This window comes from Hipposideros armiger, unplaced genomic scaffold (genome assembly GCF_001890085.2).
Source record: "Hipposideros armiger isolate ML-2016 unplaced genomic scaffold, ASM189008v1 scaffold_154, whole genome shotgun sequence".
Taxonomy (NCBI): domain Eukaryota; kingdom Metazoa; phylum Chordata; class Mammalia; order Chiroptera; family Hipposideridae; genus Hipposideros; species Hipposideros armiger.
Window position 1 is genome coordinate 2,412,761 of NW_017731504.1, and position 19,909 is coordinate 2,432,669.

General features: G+C 36.6%; 1 protein-coding gene across 1 annotated transcript in view; it reads right to left on the minus strand.

Moving 5' to 3' along the window:
• MORC1 (MORC family CW-type zinc finger 1) overlaps positions 1–19,909 on the minus strand; it is a 193,247-nt gene that overhangs the window by 147,601 nt on the left and 25,737 nt on the right. The window contains exons 3-7 of the mRNA XM_019651169.1: positions 17,762–17,830; positions 14,261–14,351; positions 13,510–13,618; positions 9,170–9,329; positions 6,542–6,647 (exon numbers count right to left, since the gene is read on the minus strand). Of these exons, the coding sequence (XP_019506714.1) occupies positions 6,542–6,647; positions 9,170–9,329; positions 13,510–13,618; positions 14,261–14,351; positions 17,762–17,830 (535 nt within the window). The remainder of the gene's footprint in view (positions 1–6,541; positions 6,648–9,169; positions 9,330–13,509; positions 13,619–14,260; positions 14,352–17,761; positions 17,831–19,909) is intronic.

Genomic DNA, 19,909 nt, shown 5'->3' on the forward strand with positions numbered 1-19,909 from the left:
ATTTGTGTACTATTTGAAGTCCTCCCTTCATGCGTACTCCACCCTCTGGCCAAAGATTAATGTCTCTGGAACAGGTGCTGGACAACAAAATAAACAGTGTGGGCTACAGGAGAGAGGGAAAAAAAATCATGCTTGGATCCAGGATTCAGTGGCTATCTTATACGAAATTTCACAATCTAAATTATGAAAATATAATTCCATACTGGTATCCACATAAAGAATTCTATGCCCTATGAATGAAATTAAAAACATATTAATTATAGAATTGCAATTCCACACATGGTGTCTACATAAACTCTCTGGGTAAGGAAGGCCAAAGTAGAATTACAACCCTGTAGATTTTGCAGATACCAATTTATGCTAAGCACATATGAGGTAATGATGGGCACTGACTCATTTTAGAAACCTCTACCAGCTTGTCCTCTTCCATTTGCTCAGTCCTATTGCACTCCATCAATGTAGGACCTTTGAAAAGGACTCTAAATTTTAATCATCTGTGTGATTGTAACTGAAGGTTACTAACAGCCACTAGTAAAAAGAAGAGAACAAATTAAATTGATTTTGTTTTGCACAAATGGACTACTTCAAAGGGAAAAAAAATACAACTTAGTGGGGAAAATAATTTACAAAGGCTTCAGATGTGGGATCTGGTCCAGAATTCCAAAAATTACCACAACATAAATTAATGAACAAGCACTGTCTAAGTCTAGCCCTAAAGAAAACATCTTATTTTCCATTATGAGTTCAACATTTATTTTCTTTAATATTCAGTATTCTTAGCCCTTTCTCCACTTTCTTTGTTCCAAACTCTTGATTTTCTTTTGATTCTTGCAAAGTTATTTTTTATGCCATCTTCTTCCCTTCCAGGGGACTTTGATTAAGTTTAACATGACATATATTGGGTTGTTGGAAAAGTCACGATGTATTTTGTCTGTTTTTCAAAGGCATTTATTTATATAAAGATAAAAGATCAATCAATGACATATTGCCCATTTTCTTCAATAACCTTTTGCTATCTTTCAGTGAGCTTCATAATTCCTCGTTCTTACAAGGACCTGTCTTTATTTGCAAAAAACTGAACAGGGTGCTGATTTACAGCCTCATCTGAATTGAACGTTATACCACACAAGGAGTTTTGAAGAGAGCGAAACAAGTGGAAGTCTGACAGCGCAAAGTCAGACAAGTATGGTAGGTGTAACAACACATCCCATCCAAGCTCCAATAATTTTTGACAGGTGATCAAACTCGTGTGTGGTCTCACGTTGTCACGGTGGAACACAACTCCTTTACAATTAACAAGCTCTGGATGTTTCTGGATGATGGATTCGTTCAAACTGTTCAAGTTCTGACAGTACACATTTGAATTGATTGTTTGGTTCCTTGGTAGGATCTCAAAAAACACAACACCTTTAAAATCTCACCACATTGAGAGCATAACCTTCCTCTGATGAATGTCTGCTTTCGATTTCATTTGAGGTGAACCATCAGGTTGGGACCAAGACCATTTGTACACCACATTGTTGTAAACAATCCACTTCTCATCACCAGTTATCAGTTACTTCAAAAAAGGATTGTTTTCCTCTCGTTTCATAAGCATATTGCAGATGTTTATATGCACTGTCAAATGAACTTCTTTGAGTTCATGAGGAACCCAAATATCGAGCTTGCTTACATATCCCAGCTTCTTCAGGTGGTCATGAACACTTGAATGATGGATGCTCAATGTTTCTGCAATCTCTCATGTCATGTAATGTGGGTTTAACTTGATCACTGCCTTTATTTTGTCATTATCAACCTCGGTGGGCCTCCCTGAGGAATGTCATTGAGATCAAAATCACCAGCATGAATTTCGTGAACCATCATTGGCACTGACGTTCTTGTAGAACATTGTCACTAAACTTAATGCAACTTTTCACAAGCTTGATACATGTTCTTCCCTTTATGGAAGTAAAACAGTAAAATATGGCAAAAATGCAAGTTTGTCTTCCATCTTCAACGTGTTGTAAAATCTCCAAAACTCAACCAAATTGCTCAATTTTTTTTACAATGAAGCTAGAACTGTCAGCTGTCAAATGACATAGCAATAACATAGATGTGAATGACTCTAGTGCTTCCAAAAATGAACTACTGCCATCTGTTGCAAACATGCGTCATGACTTTTCCAACAAGCCAATAATTCAGCAGGATTCTTTCCCTGCAGATTTCTCCCACTTTCTGCCTATCACTCTGAACCTATTTATGATTCCCTGGCACTCTCCACATACCACATTCACAGATTAAAATTCTGATTTAATATATCCCACATTAAATGCAAACTCCTGCCTCATCTGCATTCAGAAATTCTGAGATGTGTTATTTACACATTTTTTTTTCAAAAAGTTTAAGTGAAAACAGATTATCTTTAGACTGATATCACCAAAGCCCATGACACCACTGCTTGTGTGCTTGAACATCACTTCTGATGAAATTTTCATGAGGTATTGTCATCTTGAAACAGGGCCCTGCCAATGGTCTGATTACTACGGTTAGAACCTCAGCCCAAAGCAGAAAGATAAAGGGTTTTGATTGTTACGTTTAAAAGTGATGCCAAATATTCACAAGAACTAGATGAAAGTTCAGACTCTTTGAATAGTTCCCATCCTGGGAGTCTGTGTTAAGAAAATAATTCAAAAGAATTTTTAAAAATCCATCTACATGAATATGTTTATTTCAACATTACCCATAAATAATGTGAAATATTAGCACCAATGCTAGTATCTAAAAATACTGGAAGAGTTATGTAAATTATCATGAATTAATTCAATGGACTATTATAAAGCCACTTATCAAGACATCATTATAAAATCAGACTTATCGAGACTACATAATAACTTAGAATAAAGTTTAGAAGCAAATCATAAATGGAAAATGAAAACTGAAAAATTGCACTTAAACACTAGAATGAAATAATACAAATTAATAATTAAGATATAAAAATTATTTTCCTAAAATTTTTTAAAGTATTGTTTCTCTCTTGATTTTATAATAAATAAAATTGGAAGAAAATAATACCTGAAAATCTCTTCTCCGAGGCCAATTAAAAGCCTAAAAGCTTGAATTTTCCTATTCCTATGTCCAAAATTAAATTATTTTCAGAACCAGCGGGACCACACCATCTAAGACCGAAGGTGAAAATACACAGTTCCAACATTTGAAACTTGTTTTAGACAGATTTAGAATCATGCCCAGTAGCTTTAGTGGGATATAATAACCACAAGAAAAAGAAATGGTAAAGGAGTTGTTACATTATAAACCACTTGTCCTCAAAACCAAGATGAAGTAAACTGTACTTGATTAGAAGTTCAAATATCAGAAGTCATAAATGTAAGAAGTGTCAGAAAATGATCCATCTTGGACCAGAAATGTCCTTTTAGCCCCAAGAGTTAATGATTTCCAGTCCCTTAGTGAAGAGGAATGGGGTGTTAATGTCAGAACTCAGTGACTTTCTAGAAGAGAAAACTCAGATGGCATTACTCCCCGTCCAGGAGGTGCTACAGCCACCCCTTCTTGGCACCATCATGGTACTTGTATCAGAAGCCATGAAATGTACAGCACCCTAGATACAGAAATTATGTCTCCTCTTTATATTAATCCTTCCTCATAAAATCTCATCCGTAACTTTTAAAAAGACTTTTCTTGTGATGAAACTATGAAAAATGTTGTTGAAAAATCAAACAAAAAGAAATCCAATGTACTCAATGTTCCAAAGTGAAATTGCACACGTCCTGGTCTGATCCATTTTCTTTATTTTATAATTAAGTGCTTAAATGGCTTAAGAAGCTTCTGGCTTTGTTAAACAATCTGGAAACAGTAAGAACTTTTCCCCAAACAATTAGCTGTCAAATTATTCCTCAAATAATGTATTGTTTCCTGATGCTAGCGTTGAAATGCCAAGGCACTCTGATAGATAACTGTTTGAAAATGTATGCTCAAGGCTTTTAAACAGCATGAGATATTGGTTTTGGAAACAGCTCTTGAGCGGATGGACAAAGCCAGGAGGAAAGGGGAGAGATAGTAATTGAGGTGCCAGTAATAGGCCTATTTTTTTACTTTGGCATATTAATGTTGGCAAAAGTGTTCCCAGGAGTTGTCCAACAGCAATTAGGCTGGATTTTTTTCCCCCCCAAAAAGAAAACAACCTCCATTTCTGTGTAAATGAAGAGTTCCACATGTTGGAATGAAATGAGAAAAAGCATAAGTCAGAAAAAAATAGAAAACATCATCTAAAAAGTGTTACCAGTTACATTTTCTAACTGTGGAAGGGACTTTCTAAATTTCACTTCAAAGTAAAAAAAAAAAAAAGTAGTTCTCTGTTAAGTTGATGTGTTTAATTGGGTGTTACTATTTGATATAAAAGTACACTGTCCAGGGCCGGCCGAGTGGCGCGATGGTTAAGAACTCGCTTGGGATGCCAGAGGGCCCCGGTTCGGATCCCACATATGAGGGCCAGTGACACTGCCCTCTACAGCTAAGATGCTGAACAACAGCTCAACCTGGAGCTGGGCTGTCATGAGTCGCCGGCGACGGCGTGGGCTGCAGTCCCTGTGGCAGTGGATTGCAATGGGCTACCGTGTGTGGCCAGCAGCCAGCGTGAGCGGCCAGCAGCCGCAGTGAGCGGCCGTCCAGAAGCCGGCGACTGATCTGCCTCGCCAGAGAAGAGCGCAATGATGGTGCCAACTTGGGCCAGTGAAGCAACGTCCTCCACAACTAGATTGAAGAACAAAACGACAGCAACTTGTCTGTTCCCCTTTCCCCAATTCCCCAGCACTGTTCCCATCACCCCAATTCCCCAATAAAAATCTTTAAAAAAAAAAAAAAAAACACTGTCCAATACGGCAGCTACTGGGCACATGTGGCTACCGGGCACTAGTCCAAATTAATATGTGCTATATGTGTAACACACACCATGGATTTCAAAGATTTAATATAAAAAAAGAATGCAAAATATCTCTTCATATTTTTCAAATTGAAATTATAATATTTTACATATACCAGATTAAATTAAAATATTATTAAAATTATTTGTACCTGTTTCTCTTTTCTTAATATGACTACTAGAAAATTTGAAAGTATACATATGGTTCATACTGTGGTTCTCTTTATATATTTCTATTGGACAACCTATAAAGTGAATCAAATTGGATTACATTCCTTTAAAATCCCTTCTAGCTCTAGAATTCTAACATGAAGAAACTGCACACTCAAGCTAACAAGTTTTATATACAAAATTATTTTAGAGAAACCTTGGTTTAGTCACTATTTCATTACTTCTCACATTTTTCACCCACACCTCCCCCCTCCCCCAGCACTTTCTGTTTCCTATGGATTCCTAATAGCCACAGAAAATGAATCTGTCAATTTATCTATTTATAAACTGCAAGTATGCAGTTTATAGGGCCATTCTGAATTACTATTTGGTTATATTCCTTTTTAATTCATACCATACTGATGCATTTTTAATGGTCTGTAAAGAATAATGAACTCGATGCCTTTTTCAGTTTTAATATTCATAAAATAGGAATTTTAGAATTAGAGAATATTAAAGATCTTATATTCCAATGGTCCCAAACATGCTGGCACCTCTGCATCACCTGGGGAACACATGGAAAATATTCATTACTAGGCTTAATACCTGGAGAGTCTGACTCAATAGGTTTGGAATGAGACAGGATCCTACACTTTTTTTTTAATTAAAGTTTATTGGAGAAGATTTTTGCAAACAACACCTCTGATAAGGGGCTAATACCCAAAATATATAAGGAACTCATACAACTCAACAACAAAAACACAAACAATCCAATTAAAAAATGGGCAGAGGGCCTGAATAGACATTTCTCCGAAAAGAACATACAGATGGCCAACAGACATATGAAAAGATGCTCAATATCATTAATCATCAGAGAAATGCAAATAAAAACCACAATGAGATATCACCTCATACCAGTTAGAATGGCTATCATCAACAAGACAAGAGTTGGAGAGGCTGTGGAGAAAAAGGAACCCTCATGCACTGTTGGTGGGAATGCAGATTGGTGCAGTCACTATGGAAGGCAGTGTGAAGGTTCCTCAAAAAATTAAGAATAGAATTACCATAAGACCCAGCAATCCCTTTCCTGGGTATCTACCAAAAAAATCTGAAAACATTTATCTGTAAAGATATATGTGCTCCAATGTTCATTGCAGCTTTGTTTACAGTGGCCAAGACATGGAAACAACCGAAGTGTCCTTCGATAGACAATTGGATAAGGATCCTATACTTCTTAAAAAGCTGCCCAGGATAAAAGAAAAAAAAAGGTGCCCAAGTCACTCAGAGATTCAGTCAGGTTTGGGGACCAGTGGTCTAGTCTAACTTACTTCACCTGTAATTGGGGTAAAATTACTTGTCCTAGTGCTAAAGCCCAGTAACCTCTGACCTAGAACCAGGATGCAGGGCTCCTAACTACAGGTCAGTGCCATTGTTGAGAGACATTCTGTCACACACACACACACACACATTACTCACTTCTCAAGAGCTCCAGCTATCAGTATATCTTCCTTGTCAGTTTTAACATCCAACTCTGGTTCTCCATTAAGCAGAAGCTTCAAGTTATAAATAACCAGCAAAGTACCTAGTGGAAAATAGATGTTTGACTTGTCAATATTTTAACTGCACTAAATATTAGTCATGGTGATAATACCCCATCTATTGACTTAAGCCTTCTCTAGGCCAAATTTCCCTTTGTATGTCAGTAAATATGCTTGGACGACTTCCAAGATATAAGTCTTATAGAAATACCACTTTCTGCCAAAGAGTGTTGAGTTTCTACAGTACAGCATTTCTTATTACTGCTCAATTCATTATTAAGTCTTTCAATGTGGAGTCTTAAACTTGGGCACTCTTTTCAAAATTTGCATTATGAAAACTGTTATGAGCCTTAGCCAAATTTTATTATAGGTAAAACTCTCATTGGTAGAACTAAAATCAATGTGCATAAGAACAAATATGAGTTTTTTTAAATTTGTACATATGTAAAACATTGCTTTTAGACCCTATAACAGGTGCTGGCAAGTTTTTTCTGTAAGGGCCCAGGTAATAAATATTTCTGGCTTTGCAGGCCATATGGTCTGTGTCGCAACTACTCACAACGCTACCACTGTAGCATGAAAGCTGCGACTGAGAATACATAAATGAATGAGTGTGGCCATATTCCAATAAAACTTTATTTACAAGAACAGGTATGGGGCCAGATTTGACCTATGGGCAATGGTTTGCTGACTCCTGATCTAAAGCACAGGTAACACAAAGTCTGAATTCTTTACAGCATTGTTTATGATATGAAGAACATCAGGATTGTCAGAGAAATTAAAAGATCAACCAATTATACTTTTCTCTTTTTTTTTTGGTAGTACTTAAATATAACGGAAAACAGCATAGTGGTTAAAAATTTGACTTTGGGAGCCTACATGCCTGTGTCTAAATCCTAGATCAACCATTTACTAGTGCAATGACCTGAGATAAGATTCCTAACCTCTTTGAACCTAATTTTTTGAATCTATACAGTGAAGCTTACAAGGTACCCAAAACATATAGTTGCTTTGAGGATTAAATGAGTTAATTTTTATAAACCATTTAGAAAAGTATTCAGGAAATAGTGCACTCTTCATTAGTATTTGTAGTATATCCCAATTAGAAGTCAACTAAGAGATTACATTAACTGTCCTCAAAGTATATCATGTATATGTTAATAAAATTAATACTTATTTAATTGCCACTATTTTTCCTCTATGCGAAAGGGTAAAGGATGACACAAAACACCACTATAAGATATAGATGATAAAGATGAACTGGGACTTTTAAGAAAACTGATTAGGCTGGGAGATCTATGGGAGGAGATGGGCTCATGGACGTTCATGAGAACACCTAGTCAAATTCTATGGTCCTAACTTCCTTTTCATAAAACTCTATCGTTCTAACTTCCTGTCTCCCTGCCTTAAATATTCTCCATCTTAGTACACAAGCCAGAATGTGCACAGGGCTTACGAGGTCTGCACATGCTGGTGCTGGGTTACAGTACTTTTTCCTTTTCCTTTTCCTTTTTCCCAAATAAATCCTTTTTTGTGATGGAATACTTAGCCAATATAATTATTCAGTTGACACAAAGAACAAATGGAAGGCTGCCAGATGAGAGGGGGTTTGGGAGGCCGGGTAAAAAAGGTGAAGGGATTAAGAAGCACAAATTGGTAGTTACAAAATAGTCACAGAGATGTAAAATACAGCATAGGAAATATAATCAATAACATTGTAATAACTATGTATAGTGCCTGGTGGATATTAGACTTACTGGGGAGGATCTGTTCGTAAATTATATAAATGTCTAACCACTATGCTAAACACCTGAAACAAATACAAAATAATATCGAATGTCAACTATAATTGAAATTTTTTAAAATCACTATTAAAATGCTACAGGTTAAGAAGTAATGAAAGTGACATAGGCTAAGTCAGAAACAAATTTCTCAGAATTTCTGTATAAACATTATATAAATCAAAGAGTTGCAAAAAGCAGAATACACATAGCTTCTCTAGAGTAGAGTTATGTTTGCTTCTAGATATGAAAAGTGGTGGAAGTCTAGAGAAAAGACTGGCACTGGAAAATGTTACTGGACAGTACAGTCTACATGTTGAGTGGAAAGTTGGCAGAGGCTGAAAGAATACAAAAAGATCTGTTAATGTGAAAAAGAATATCTACAAAGCTTTTGCTTCCTTCCACAGAAAACTGGATTCACTACTTTATAAATAGCTAACTCTTACAACCCTGGGATCATCTACCCTTAGATACTACAGTGTCTTCTAACTTTGCTGTCTGGTGTAGGGACTGTGAAGCCCCTGTGGTTATGGCTTGGATCATCCTCTTTGCATCATTTTCACCAAGTTCATATAAGTATAAGCCTTTCTCCTAGTGTCAGGGACTTAGAGTTATATAGGCTTGGATTCTCTTAATACAAAAACTTACACGTAAAAAATGACTTGCCTCATGTGAGATTCCACATGATATTATGAATAGAAAAAATATGAACACATATACGTAGTGTCTTTCAAGCAACACTGAAAACAAATATTTCCATCAAAATTTCAGTTTTATGATCTTACCACATTTCCCATAGATTACACCAAATTGCTGCATTAATTCAGCTTCAGTTTTAAATGGAGAGTACTTATAAATTATAGACAATTCCGTTGAGAATTTCTGAGGATCATCTGTGACAGATTCTCTGGTTCTTGTTAACCATGAAGGTATTGGAACCACAACCTATATAAAAAAAATCAATTTACTATGAAATACACAAATAAAAACCATCATTCTTTTTGTCTGATCCTAATTCAGTCCACTCTTCAGACAAATTACCAAACACAAAGTTAAAAGTTTACTCCTCTCCTGTATTCTAGTTTTATGAGGAAGAGACACATAACAAATCTGTATAGTCAGGATTTTATTCTAAAATGCTCAATTGTGCAATGGGACAGATACAATCTACTTCTACTCTCTTTTGAAATATGGGTAGAACGGCAGGGGAAGCAACAGTATTGGCATTTTATAAGTTGAAAAGTAGAAGACAGCATATCCAAGAAAACCAATCCAAAGCCCATGCAGGAAAACAGAAGAACCAGCTTGATTTAAAATTCATAATCCCTTAAAATGGCATAGAAATTGATGGCACAAATTAACTCTAGAGGTAGGCAAAGGGGTAAGGGAGCTGGAAATGCATCCAGACTCCCATCTGACAATAGCTCTTCCCCTACATCCACAAAGACTGGATAGTCACTCTGGAAAGAGTGGGACAAAGCGTTCCTGCATCAAATGACATACCAGGCAGTTGTCAGGGGGCCTTACTGAAATTAGAGTCATTAAGTGGAAAAAATATAAAGAGAGATGATATAGATATAGGTAGATAGTTATATAGATATAATATACATATGAATGATACTGAGAACCCCAAATCTCTTCTCCCATTCAGCTCCCAGAAGACTGTCAGGTAGCCCTTCAGGCAGAAGACTGCAGGAGTCTTCTCTGAGAAATCTGACCAGCCCAGAAGGAAAGACATAAAGAAAATACACTGAGGGTTTTCCAACAACACAGCCCAGCTAGATATTGTTATTGTGACACTCATAGCTGCCAAGCCCTCCACATTCTCAGAGCTTTCAATCAGCATTTTATTGAACTAATCTTTAAAGTACATCAGGTTCTCAAATAAAGTCCTTTTGTTCAACATTGTTCCATTACAATGTTGACGAGAAAAAAAAAATGATTCCTGGACAGGGTCACTGTCTGTTGAGTTTGCACGTTCTCCCCATGTCTGTGTGGGTTTTCTCTGGGTACACTAGTGTCCTCCCATATCCCACAGATGCACACATGAGGTGAATCTGCATGTCTACACTGTTCCAGTCTGAGTGACTGTAGGTGTGTGAGTGCACCCTGAGATGGAAGGATGTCCTGTCCAGGGTGGGTTCATGCCTTGTACCCTAAGCTGCTGGGAGAGGCTCCTACCCCTGGCAGCCCTGCACTGGAATAAGTGGATTGGAGAAGAATTCTCTTATTTGTTTTTACTGATCTTTCTTAAATGTATGTATAGCTCACATTTATTTCAATGTTTAGTATTAGAAGTGTTTTGGGTCTTTACTTAGAAGTTTGGTGATGTTTTTGAGACCAGAAGTATGCTATAGGAACTTAACTCTTGTTTATTATAATATACAATTAGCCTATGGTAAAATTGGCTTCATTACACATTGTTTTGCTTAAAGACACAGTTTCCAAAAACCTACCCGTAACATTGAGGACTTACTGTATTCAGAATGAATAACCATCTAAGAAAAGCATCTAATATGATAAATAGAGATCAAATAAACAAGTATAAACAAAAACTCAATGGAAACAAAAACTGTAAGAGGAACATGAAAATTTCAGGGGAAAAAAATTAATCATTGTTAGTATCTTCAGAGTTCTATGAGAAAACACTGTATCCATGAAACAAGAACTAGATATATTTTCAAAAGTAACATTGAGAGAATAGAAAAGACTTCTTGAAAATTAAGAATATGGTTATAAAGAAAGAATTTCTATGAAAGAGTTGAAAGGTAAATGTTATAAAATCTCCCAGCAAAGAAAACAAAAATACAAAGGACAAAAGGTAGGGCAGGAAAGAGAAGAAAATTAAAGAACTAGTCCCTGATGTCCAAGAGCTAAGAATCAGGAGTTATAAAAGAATATGGGTGAAAGAAATTATCAAATGTTGCAGGAAAATATCCCAGGATTGAAGGATATGAGTTTCCAGATTGAAAACATACAATAAGCACTCAGCACAATAGATGCAAATAGACTCGCCCAAAGGCAAAACATTGGAATCAGAACATTGAAAATAAAGAAGATTCTTCTGACATTCAAAAAGTAGAAGGGTGAAAATAAGAATAAGTCACATACAAGACTCAGGAGTTAAAATGGCTTCTGACATTTCAATAACAACACTATACATTAGAAGATAATGGAGAAATGCCTTCAAAGCTCTGAGGGAAATTTATTCCAACCTAGAAATAATACCAAACCAAACTATCATTAAGTTTTCAAGCAAGATGAAAACATTTTCATGCATGTGTGTGAGGTCTAAAAACATTTTACCTCTCATACGCCCTTACTAAGAAAGCTACTGGAGGGTATGTTATACCAAGAAGAAGGAGCAAGCTAGGAAAGAACACGTGCGATTTAAGATCTAGGATCTGAGATCTGATACAGAAGAAAGGTGAAGAAACTCGCTAGGACAGTGACAAGGACAGATCCCAGGACGGCGGCTGTACGCCACCCACAGGAAGCAGAAGCGTGAGCTGCGACTCATGAGAAACGATGAATGCAGAAAACCATGCAAATATTCAGTGGTAGTGTTAAGTACAAGAACACTAAGCAGACAATTGTTAATTCCAGGGAAAATAAAAAGTTACATGGGAAAGAGAAAAAATAATAGTTTATGACATGGTACAATTGTGAATAGTGTTTTTATATAGTCTCATAATGTAAATACTGTAACTATCATTACAATCAAGCTACGATGAGGGTGGAGAATTGAAAGGGTGTGTGTGTGTGAGAGAGAGATATGGGCAGAGGAAAAAAATAGATAAATCTCCCTTTGTTATCATGGGAGGTTAATAGATAATGCATAAATCAAATCAAGAACTAACAACACAAGCACAGTACATAGATACCCAAAAAAATATCAAAATAATCAGCTAATATTGTTTAAAGAGATTGCCTCTGTGGAAAAGGAAAGAGGTTGCTGGTTTTAGCACCCCCAAAAAAAATGGGGGAGAAGAGAATGGTCCATTTTAAGAAAGCTATAACCTCAGTTTTGGCCTAATTTCCCATGCCCTTTACATACATAAAGCATCAAGTTGCACGTTTCCTCATGTCAGAATCCCACTCGACTACTCCCTATTGCCTGTAGACTATTCCTATTACCCAGGCCCACTCCACTGCTGCTGTGGACACGCTGTGCTCCTGCTGGGCAACTTCACATTTCCATACTGTACCCCCAAACGCCATACTCATGTCCAGTCTGGGACATGCTGTATGCCACTTCTCTGTACGAACCAGCCTTTCCAGTTGCAAGTTGTACTCGCTCCATAAAACCCTCATTGACCACTCAAGGCTCTCTAATCTCTCCATCCATATCATTGCTTTTGGCAATTCATAACAGCAGGAACACATATTCATTGTTCTTTTTAAACATCTTCATTTTGTTATTTATCCAATTCATATGCATCTGCCTTATTTTGTGACAATGCTGAAAACACTTTGACAATCAGTAGATGATCTGATAGATGATCTGAAGTAGATGATCTTCTACTTGTTTTCTACCTTACACAGGGTCTATCCAGTGCTGGGCAGACATCAGTTTACAACACATACTTTCTGCACTGAATTATAACTGATGTTCTTAATAGTAAAACTCAGACGCTGAAAATTAATAAAATGTCTCTGGGTCATCAAGTGGAGTTAAAATTATGGTCACTAGAGTTATAGTTTTATTCTATTTCACATTCAATTCTTTTAGATTTTTGTATTCCCAGTCTTTAAATTCAATGTTCTATTTATTTTTAAAATGATAATCTATTTATGGTACATAATGGCAGAAATGTTTTGCAGACTTCTTTGAAAAAAGCTCATTGTGCCAAAAGGAGCCCCTTATCCTGGGAGATTTGAGTACATGGATAAGGAAAATAAAGTCCTGCAAAATGCCTAGAAGTCAAAAACTCACTCAAGAAAGGGTCAATAGGACAGGCCTCCAATAACCCCAGAATGGCCAGCTACCCTCCCTCCATTTTCAAAACATATTCCTAAATTTCTAAATCAGAATCGTAAAGAACTTACGATAGACTTCACCCCCTTATATGGGAAGTGAAAACTACACTGTTACCAATGGAACCGAAGAAAAATCGCAACTCACCTCACTCAGACCTTCTCTTTCACAGAATGTCTGAGAAAAAAACACACAGGTCATCGTTTCCTCCTTCTTTGTGAAAAGAATAAAGTCTTTTCCAATCCTCATGGATCCACTATATTAAAAATCAAGAACATAACGGTTTACAACTCAAACACTAACAAGAAGGAACAGGCAGGCATGGAACTGTGTGCTGTAACAGGTTGTTCTCTTCACCGAAATAACGCCACTGTTTTGCTGACCCTCATTAAGAGGTATAATATGATTTTTGTTCTCAAAGTAGAGCAGATGGATTTGAATTAATCCAGCCCCACAGTCTTGCTTGAGACACGGCTGCTGGAGATAAGGTGCTGTGGGGGCTGAAGAAAAAAAACAACAATCATCTGTCCCTGGCAGGCGCCACAGTGGTGACAGTGACCTCATAACCTTGCCTTTCATTGAAGCATACTAATAAAATAAGCTGCGGGCACAAATAATACCTGCACTAAACTATGCTTTGAGAAACAATAGAACATAGAGATACAATGAAGCTTTAAAGTACAGCAATGCTGGAAAGAAGACTCATCATCTATTTGAAAATTAATTTTTAAAATGTAAAGATCCAAGTCCACTAAGGGTATGGAGATTCCAAACAAGGTAGGACTCCCAAATTTATATTATTTTTAAGCTTTACAAACTTGGACCATTCTGTTATAAGACTGCTTTTAACTATTGTTCCCAATATCAATACTCGCCTTAAAGGAAAAAAATTTCTCACCTTTTAAGACCATTGCCATATTGCCCAATGAACTTTAAGGTCGATAACCGTTTCTTGGATGTTCCAAAGTAAATGATGTCGGAGGCTTCCTCTGCAATTGACAAAGACATTTAAGGTGGTTAAGAATTATGACAGTGACCAGAGGCTCAATTGTCACAACGTCACACATATCTCAGGACATTAGGACAAATGCATACCTTTTGGGTCAGCCCAGAAACAAGGATCCTTGTCAGGCTCCATCATCTGTGACTAGAATCTTAACAGTATTATATTTGAAGTTCACCAGATAGACTTAGCCATGCATTGGCTTGGAGTAAATAAGAATTTAAAACTCTGAATGTTAATTTTCTTGTCTCTAAAGGGAACTATTAATACTTCTATCACAGAGTTATGAAGATAAAAGAAATGACTTAGATGAGATGATGTATCTGTGAAACCCTGAATATAACACATGGCACTTGATAAATGCTAATAAATTGCAAGCATTATGATGATTTGTACCACTAGTAATGTTCCATGGATTTGGCTCTTATCCAGCCCCACATGAGACTGAGAAGAGCAGAATGGCTTCTGTTCTGATACTACTTGGGAAAGAAGGGATACTTGTTTCAGACGCTCAGAGTTAGACTCCTGAGCTCTCAGGGCATTCTGGAATCCTAGAGAAGAATTCAATGGACCTCAGAAAACGCATACCTCCAGAAACAGGGATGATCCCAGGGCAACAGGAAAAGATAGAAATGGCTCTCCCAATTGGCCTAACTGAATACACGCTCTAGAATTGCCCAGAGGGCCCTGTGTCAGTCTGGGGGCAGACAGGCTATAAGTACAGTGATACCCAGTATGGGCATGTAAAGGCTACCAGGCACTTTGCTTGCTAAAAGCTAACTGGATATTCAATCACATGTTCTTATAAGGTGTTAGGCATTAGGTGAGGGTGTCCATAATGACAATATTAGTTACCATTTATTGATTGTCTAGTACAGGGGTCAGCAAACTTTTGAGACGGAAGAGCCAATCCTGTCCCTCACAACAATTTAAAAATTATTCGAGAGCCATAAAACAAATAAAATTACCATTATGTGGATAATATCCTTTAAAAATTTTACAAATGAACCTATGATAGTTTCATTTCCATTTTCAATTTTCCTTCAGAGTCACATGTACGTACTCAAAGAGCCACATGTGGCTCACGAGCCACAGTTTGCTGACCCCTGGTCTAATATGTGTTAGGTACTATATTATATATTTACATTAACTATTTAATATTTATAACAGAACTACAAGAAAGATATTATTATGTTCTGAATATGACAGATGAGAAAATTTAAGAAATGTATGTAATCTGCCTAACGTCACACGGCTGATACATGCTACTGCCAGGATTACAGCCCAGAGTTGTCAAAGACCAAATCTTATGGTTTTCATCGTATACTACATAGACTCCCGCGTACGGTGGCCAGAGTTCTGGGCAAAGGGACAGAACTCTGAATAGGACAGATACGACCCCTGCTCTCAACAACTTTATGTAATGGTAGGAGAAACAGACTGAAATAAGTAGGCAAACAAACAAGTTCATTTCTGAGAGTGTTAAGCCAAGGAAACAAAACCAGGGTGATGTGATAGAGGAGTGTGGCCTGCAGACAGAATGATCAGGGAAGGTCGCTTTCATAAGGTGACATCTGAGATGAGATTCAAATAATGGAGCGCCAGTCAAGTGTGGCTGGAGTGCTAGCAGCAAGGAAGTGAACAGGAGAAAAGATCAGAGGCCAAATAATGCAAAAGCCAAAATTAGCCAAAGTCAGAACAAGAACTGTAGGATATCTGAGCATTTCTAAACCAGCTAATAAATTATTTGACTATTCAGACCAAGGGGAGAACTTCAGAGACTCAAAAAAATCTAAAGCATTACTAGGGAGTATGAATTAATCTAAAGTAATGGAAAACCACTAAGAGTTTTAAGCAGCAGAATGACATGATATGATTTCTATTAAAATAAAAAAAATGCATTAAGGATTTCTGATGGGGAGAGGAATATAACGGGACAAGACTGGAGGTGAAACAAGTTTGGAAATTACTGCAGGCATCTTCTATTAGTCAGGTTTGATCTGGACAACAGATAGGTTCTTTTTTTCAGACATCAGATAAACTCTTCCTCCTAACTAATTACTTAATGTCCAATCAATGTTAATAAAGAATTGCTCCCTCAACACTAGTGAGCTTTTTTAATACTATTGTATATGTCAACTGAAGTGTGAGTTCCTTCAAAAGATCTGAGTATTAGTCACTTGTCTGTGTTTTGATCATTTTATTTATGGACCCATATAAAAGGAGTTGCTTCTGTTTTTAAAGAACTGCCTTGGGATACATCATATATTCTGTAATTTATTTTAAGAATTCAGGGAAATTAACTTAACATTGAACCTAGCAGTGAAGAAAATGAAACTGCTTTCTCAGCATGGTTTTCTCACAAACTCTGCTTTCTCTTTTTTAAACACTAAGAACCAACAATACTTTTAATCAAAATGACCTGGAAAAATCAAAATTATCCAAACAAAGACAGAACAAGATCTGAGTAGGATATTTGAGCATTTCTAAACTTGCTAGTAAATATTCTTTGACTGTTCAGATCAAGGGGGAACTTCAGACACTCAGAAGAAGATAAGTGTTTTATTTTGTATTCCTACCTTCTATCAGCACCAATGAGCTGTCTTTCCTCTGCTATGGGACTTACTAGAACGGTTCCATTATTACTTGAACTCACAATTTTAAACCCAGTCAGTCAAAAACTTTGCTTTGTGGGACATAGACAAGTGTTATAAGAATTCCGCAATAAGCTATCCCAAATAACTCAAAGCCCTCAACAGAGGGAATAAACATTTCAGTTCCACAGCAAATAGGTATTGTACACCTACTATATTCTGGCTTTTTGTGAGCCTTGAAGATACAAAGATGAGTCATGCAATGTTTTATAGATGTATTCATTATGATGGGTACATTCAACTGAAGCAACTAAACCTTTGAAAATGCAGAGAAAAATCACAAACTGCTAAAAACAAGGAGAGGTGACCTTTACCCCAAGGTAAAATAGGAAATTAAAAATAGCCTAAAAGCACTGAAAACTGCCTCAAAGCTCTTCTTGCAAGCAACATCTGAAGGATGGTCTAAAAACAGTCTCAGAGTCCAACCAGTTACTATTTTCATTCTATTCATTTCCAGATGCGTTTTCTCATAAATAATCAAGTGCCTTCTGTCTTTCATTTTTCTGGCAATATTTATTTACATACATTTTGTGTCTTGGTTTAGATGGTTACAATGAATTTACTCTGTCAGCTGAAGTATTTAAATCTTAAAAGTTCAAAGGTATGTTAATTCTGGGGTTTATTTTCCCCCATAGCTTCATACCTGTTTTTGCATAGATAGCTCAATTTACTTTTATTTATTTTATGGTTTTTCAGGCTGTTTCCTCTAACAGCCAGTTAGGTATCTAGACAATTAACTTACCAGGGCTCATACCGCATCCATCATCCAGAAAGCACAACATGAATCCACCCTGCAGTTTTTCATTAGCCACTGTAAGAAAAAGCAGTTATTATTAATAAATATTGGGCTAATTTGTTCATCAGAAAGTCATGCTGCTCATATAATTATTCATCCTCAAATGCAGCCACGGAGTGACAGTGTTATGACACAATGATAGAGCTCAGAAAGGCGTTTTGACTACGTTTTCACAAGAAACTGCAGGGGGAAAACAATCAAGCAACAAAAAGGCTTTGAATTAACATAAAACATCTACACATTAATAAATTATGTATACAGCATGCTATGCCCTGCTCTGGAATGTGACTAGTCCTTTAAACTTCTGCTATGTCCTCCCTGGGGGAGGGAATAAAAGTAGGTGGTAATGTGGCTCCAGGATCCTTCTATCCAAACTGATCAACCTTTATTCCCTTCCACCAAAGCATTAATTCTAAAGTCAACCCAGGCCATTCTTAGTAAATTCATCAGGCTGTCTTCTAAGCACTTAATTCCCATAAGAGCCATTTGAGAATCATTCTTAGTGGCAGTAAATATTTGCCTCTTGAAGATGCATTTGATTTTTGAAAATGGCTAAGTTATTTAGAATCAATTTTGATGATTAAGACATATCATTATGTTATATAATCTAATCTAATCACTTGTTAAAAAAATTAAAGGTGTAACTAAAACTAATGAGATTAATTTTATTGCATGGTTTATAATCTAGCCCTGAAAGTAATTTTGACATTTGGATATATGAGTATTAGCACATTTTTTTAAAACAGTTTTATTGAGAAACAGCTTACATACACAAAAAAATGTACATGCATCAAGTGTACAATTTGGTATATTTTGATATATGTATATATACACATAAAAGTATCACCACAATCAAAGCAGTGAACACATCCATCAGCCCAGATGTTTCTCTGTGTCCCTTTGTAATGTCTCCCTTCTGCCCCCTCGAAGCCCCAGCACCTCACCCTCCCCCAGGCAGCCACTGATTTGCTAATTTTGTCCTTATCGATTCATTTCTGGCACATTTGTTAAATCAATATATGTGTGCAACAGTCCCCTCTAATTCACATTTTAAAAATTCAATAATGTTCAAGATAATCCATGAATAAATATCTAAGAAACATACCTAAGCTTTCTGGGTTCATAATTTTATGGTCGGGTGCCCACTTATAAATCCTCCTTCTCTAATTCACTTCCTGACTATAAACCCTCTGGATCATCCCTACCATCTTATTTTCCCAGTTTTTTCTCTCTATCTGGTCCTCTGGTCTGCTTACTTCAACTTCTATGTCAAAATATTCCTCCACACCCCTCCCTTCCTCCCCCCCACCACACCCCTGCTCTTTAAGTATTTGCTCTGTTCAGTCCTCCCTCTGACTAAAGCTGGCATTTCTCCACTGTTCATCAAAGGGAATCCAACTCTTGTGAAGTTCTTTGCACAACACAGTAGTTCTCAACCTTGGCTGCACATGAATCATCTGGAGATATTATGAATTAATTGGGTCTTGGGTAGGGTTCAGGAATAAAAGCCCAACCTCCAATTATTCTAATGTTTATGAGAATTGGGAACCACCTGATCCAAGCCTCAGGCTCTGCATAGTTGTGACAGTTGATTTTGCAGCTCTTGGTATATAGTTCTCATGAAAGAAGCTTGCACAACGAAGGGCACTTCTTCAGTGAATATGTGAGAAAGACCCGAAATGCCCAAGAGACATATACAGTACTTACAGTTACAGTCACACATACACACACACACACACACACACACGCACACACACAGGTGCCAAAAAAGTATACACATTTTAAGAAAGAAAAACTGTATTAAAATTATAATACTAAATATATACTAATAACAAAAGATGAATACAAGTCACATTTGACTTCTTCAATTACAAGAGGTGCTCAAAGTGGTTGCCATCAGCATCTAGACACTTCTGATTATGGCAAACTACTGCTTGAGCAATGTTGACCAAAGTGTCCACTTGTATATATTTTTTTGGCACCCCGGTATATATATATATATATATATATGTATATATGTATATATATATATATATGTATATATATATATACATATATATATATATGTATATATATATATATATATTCTATCTA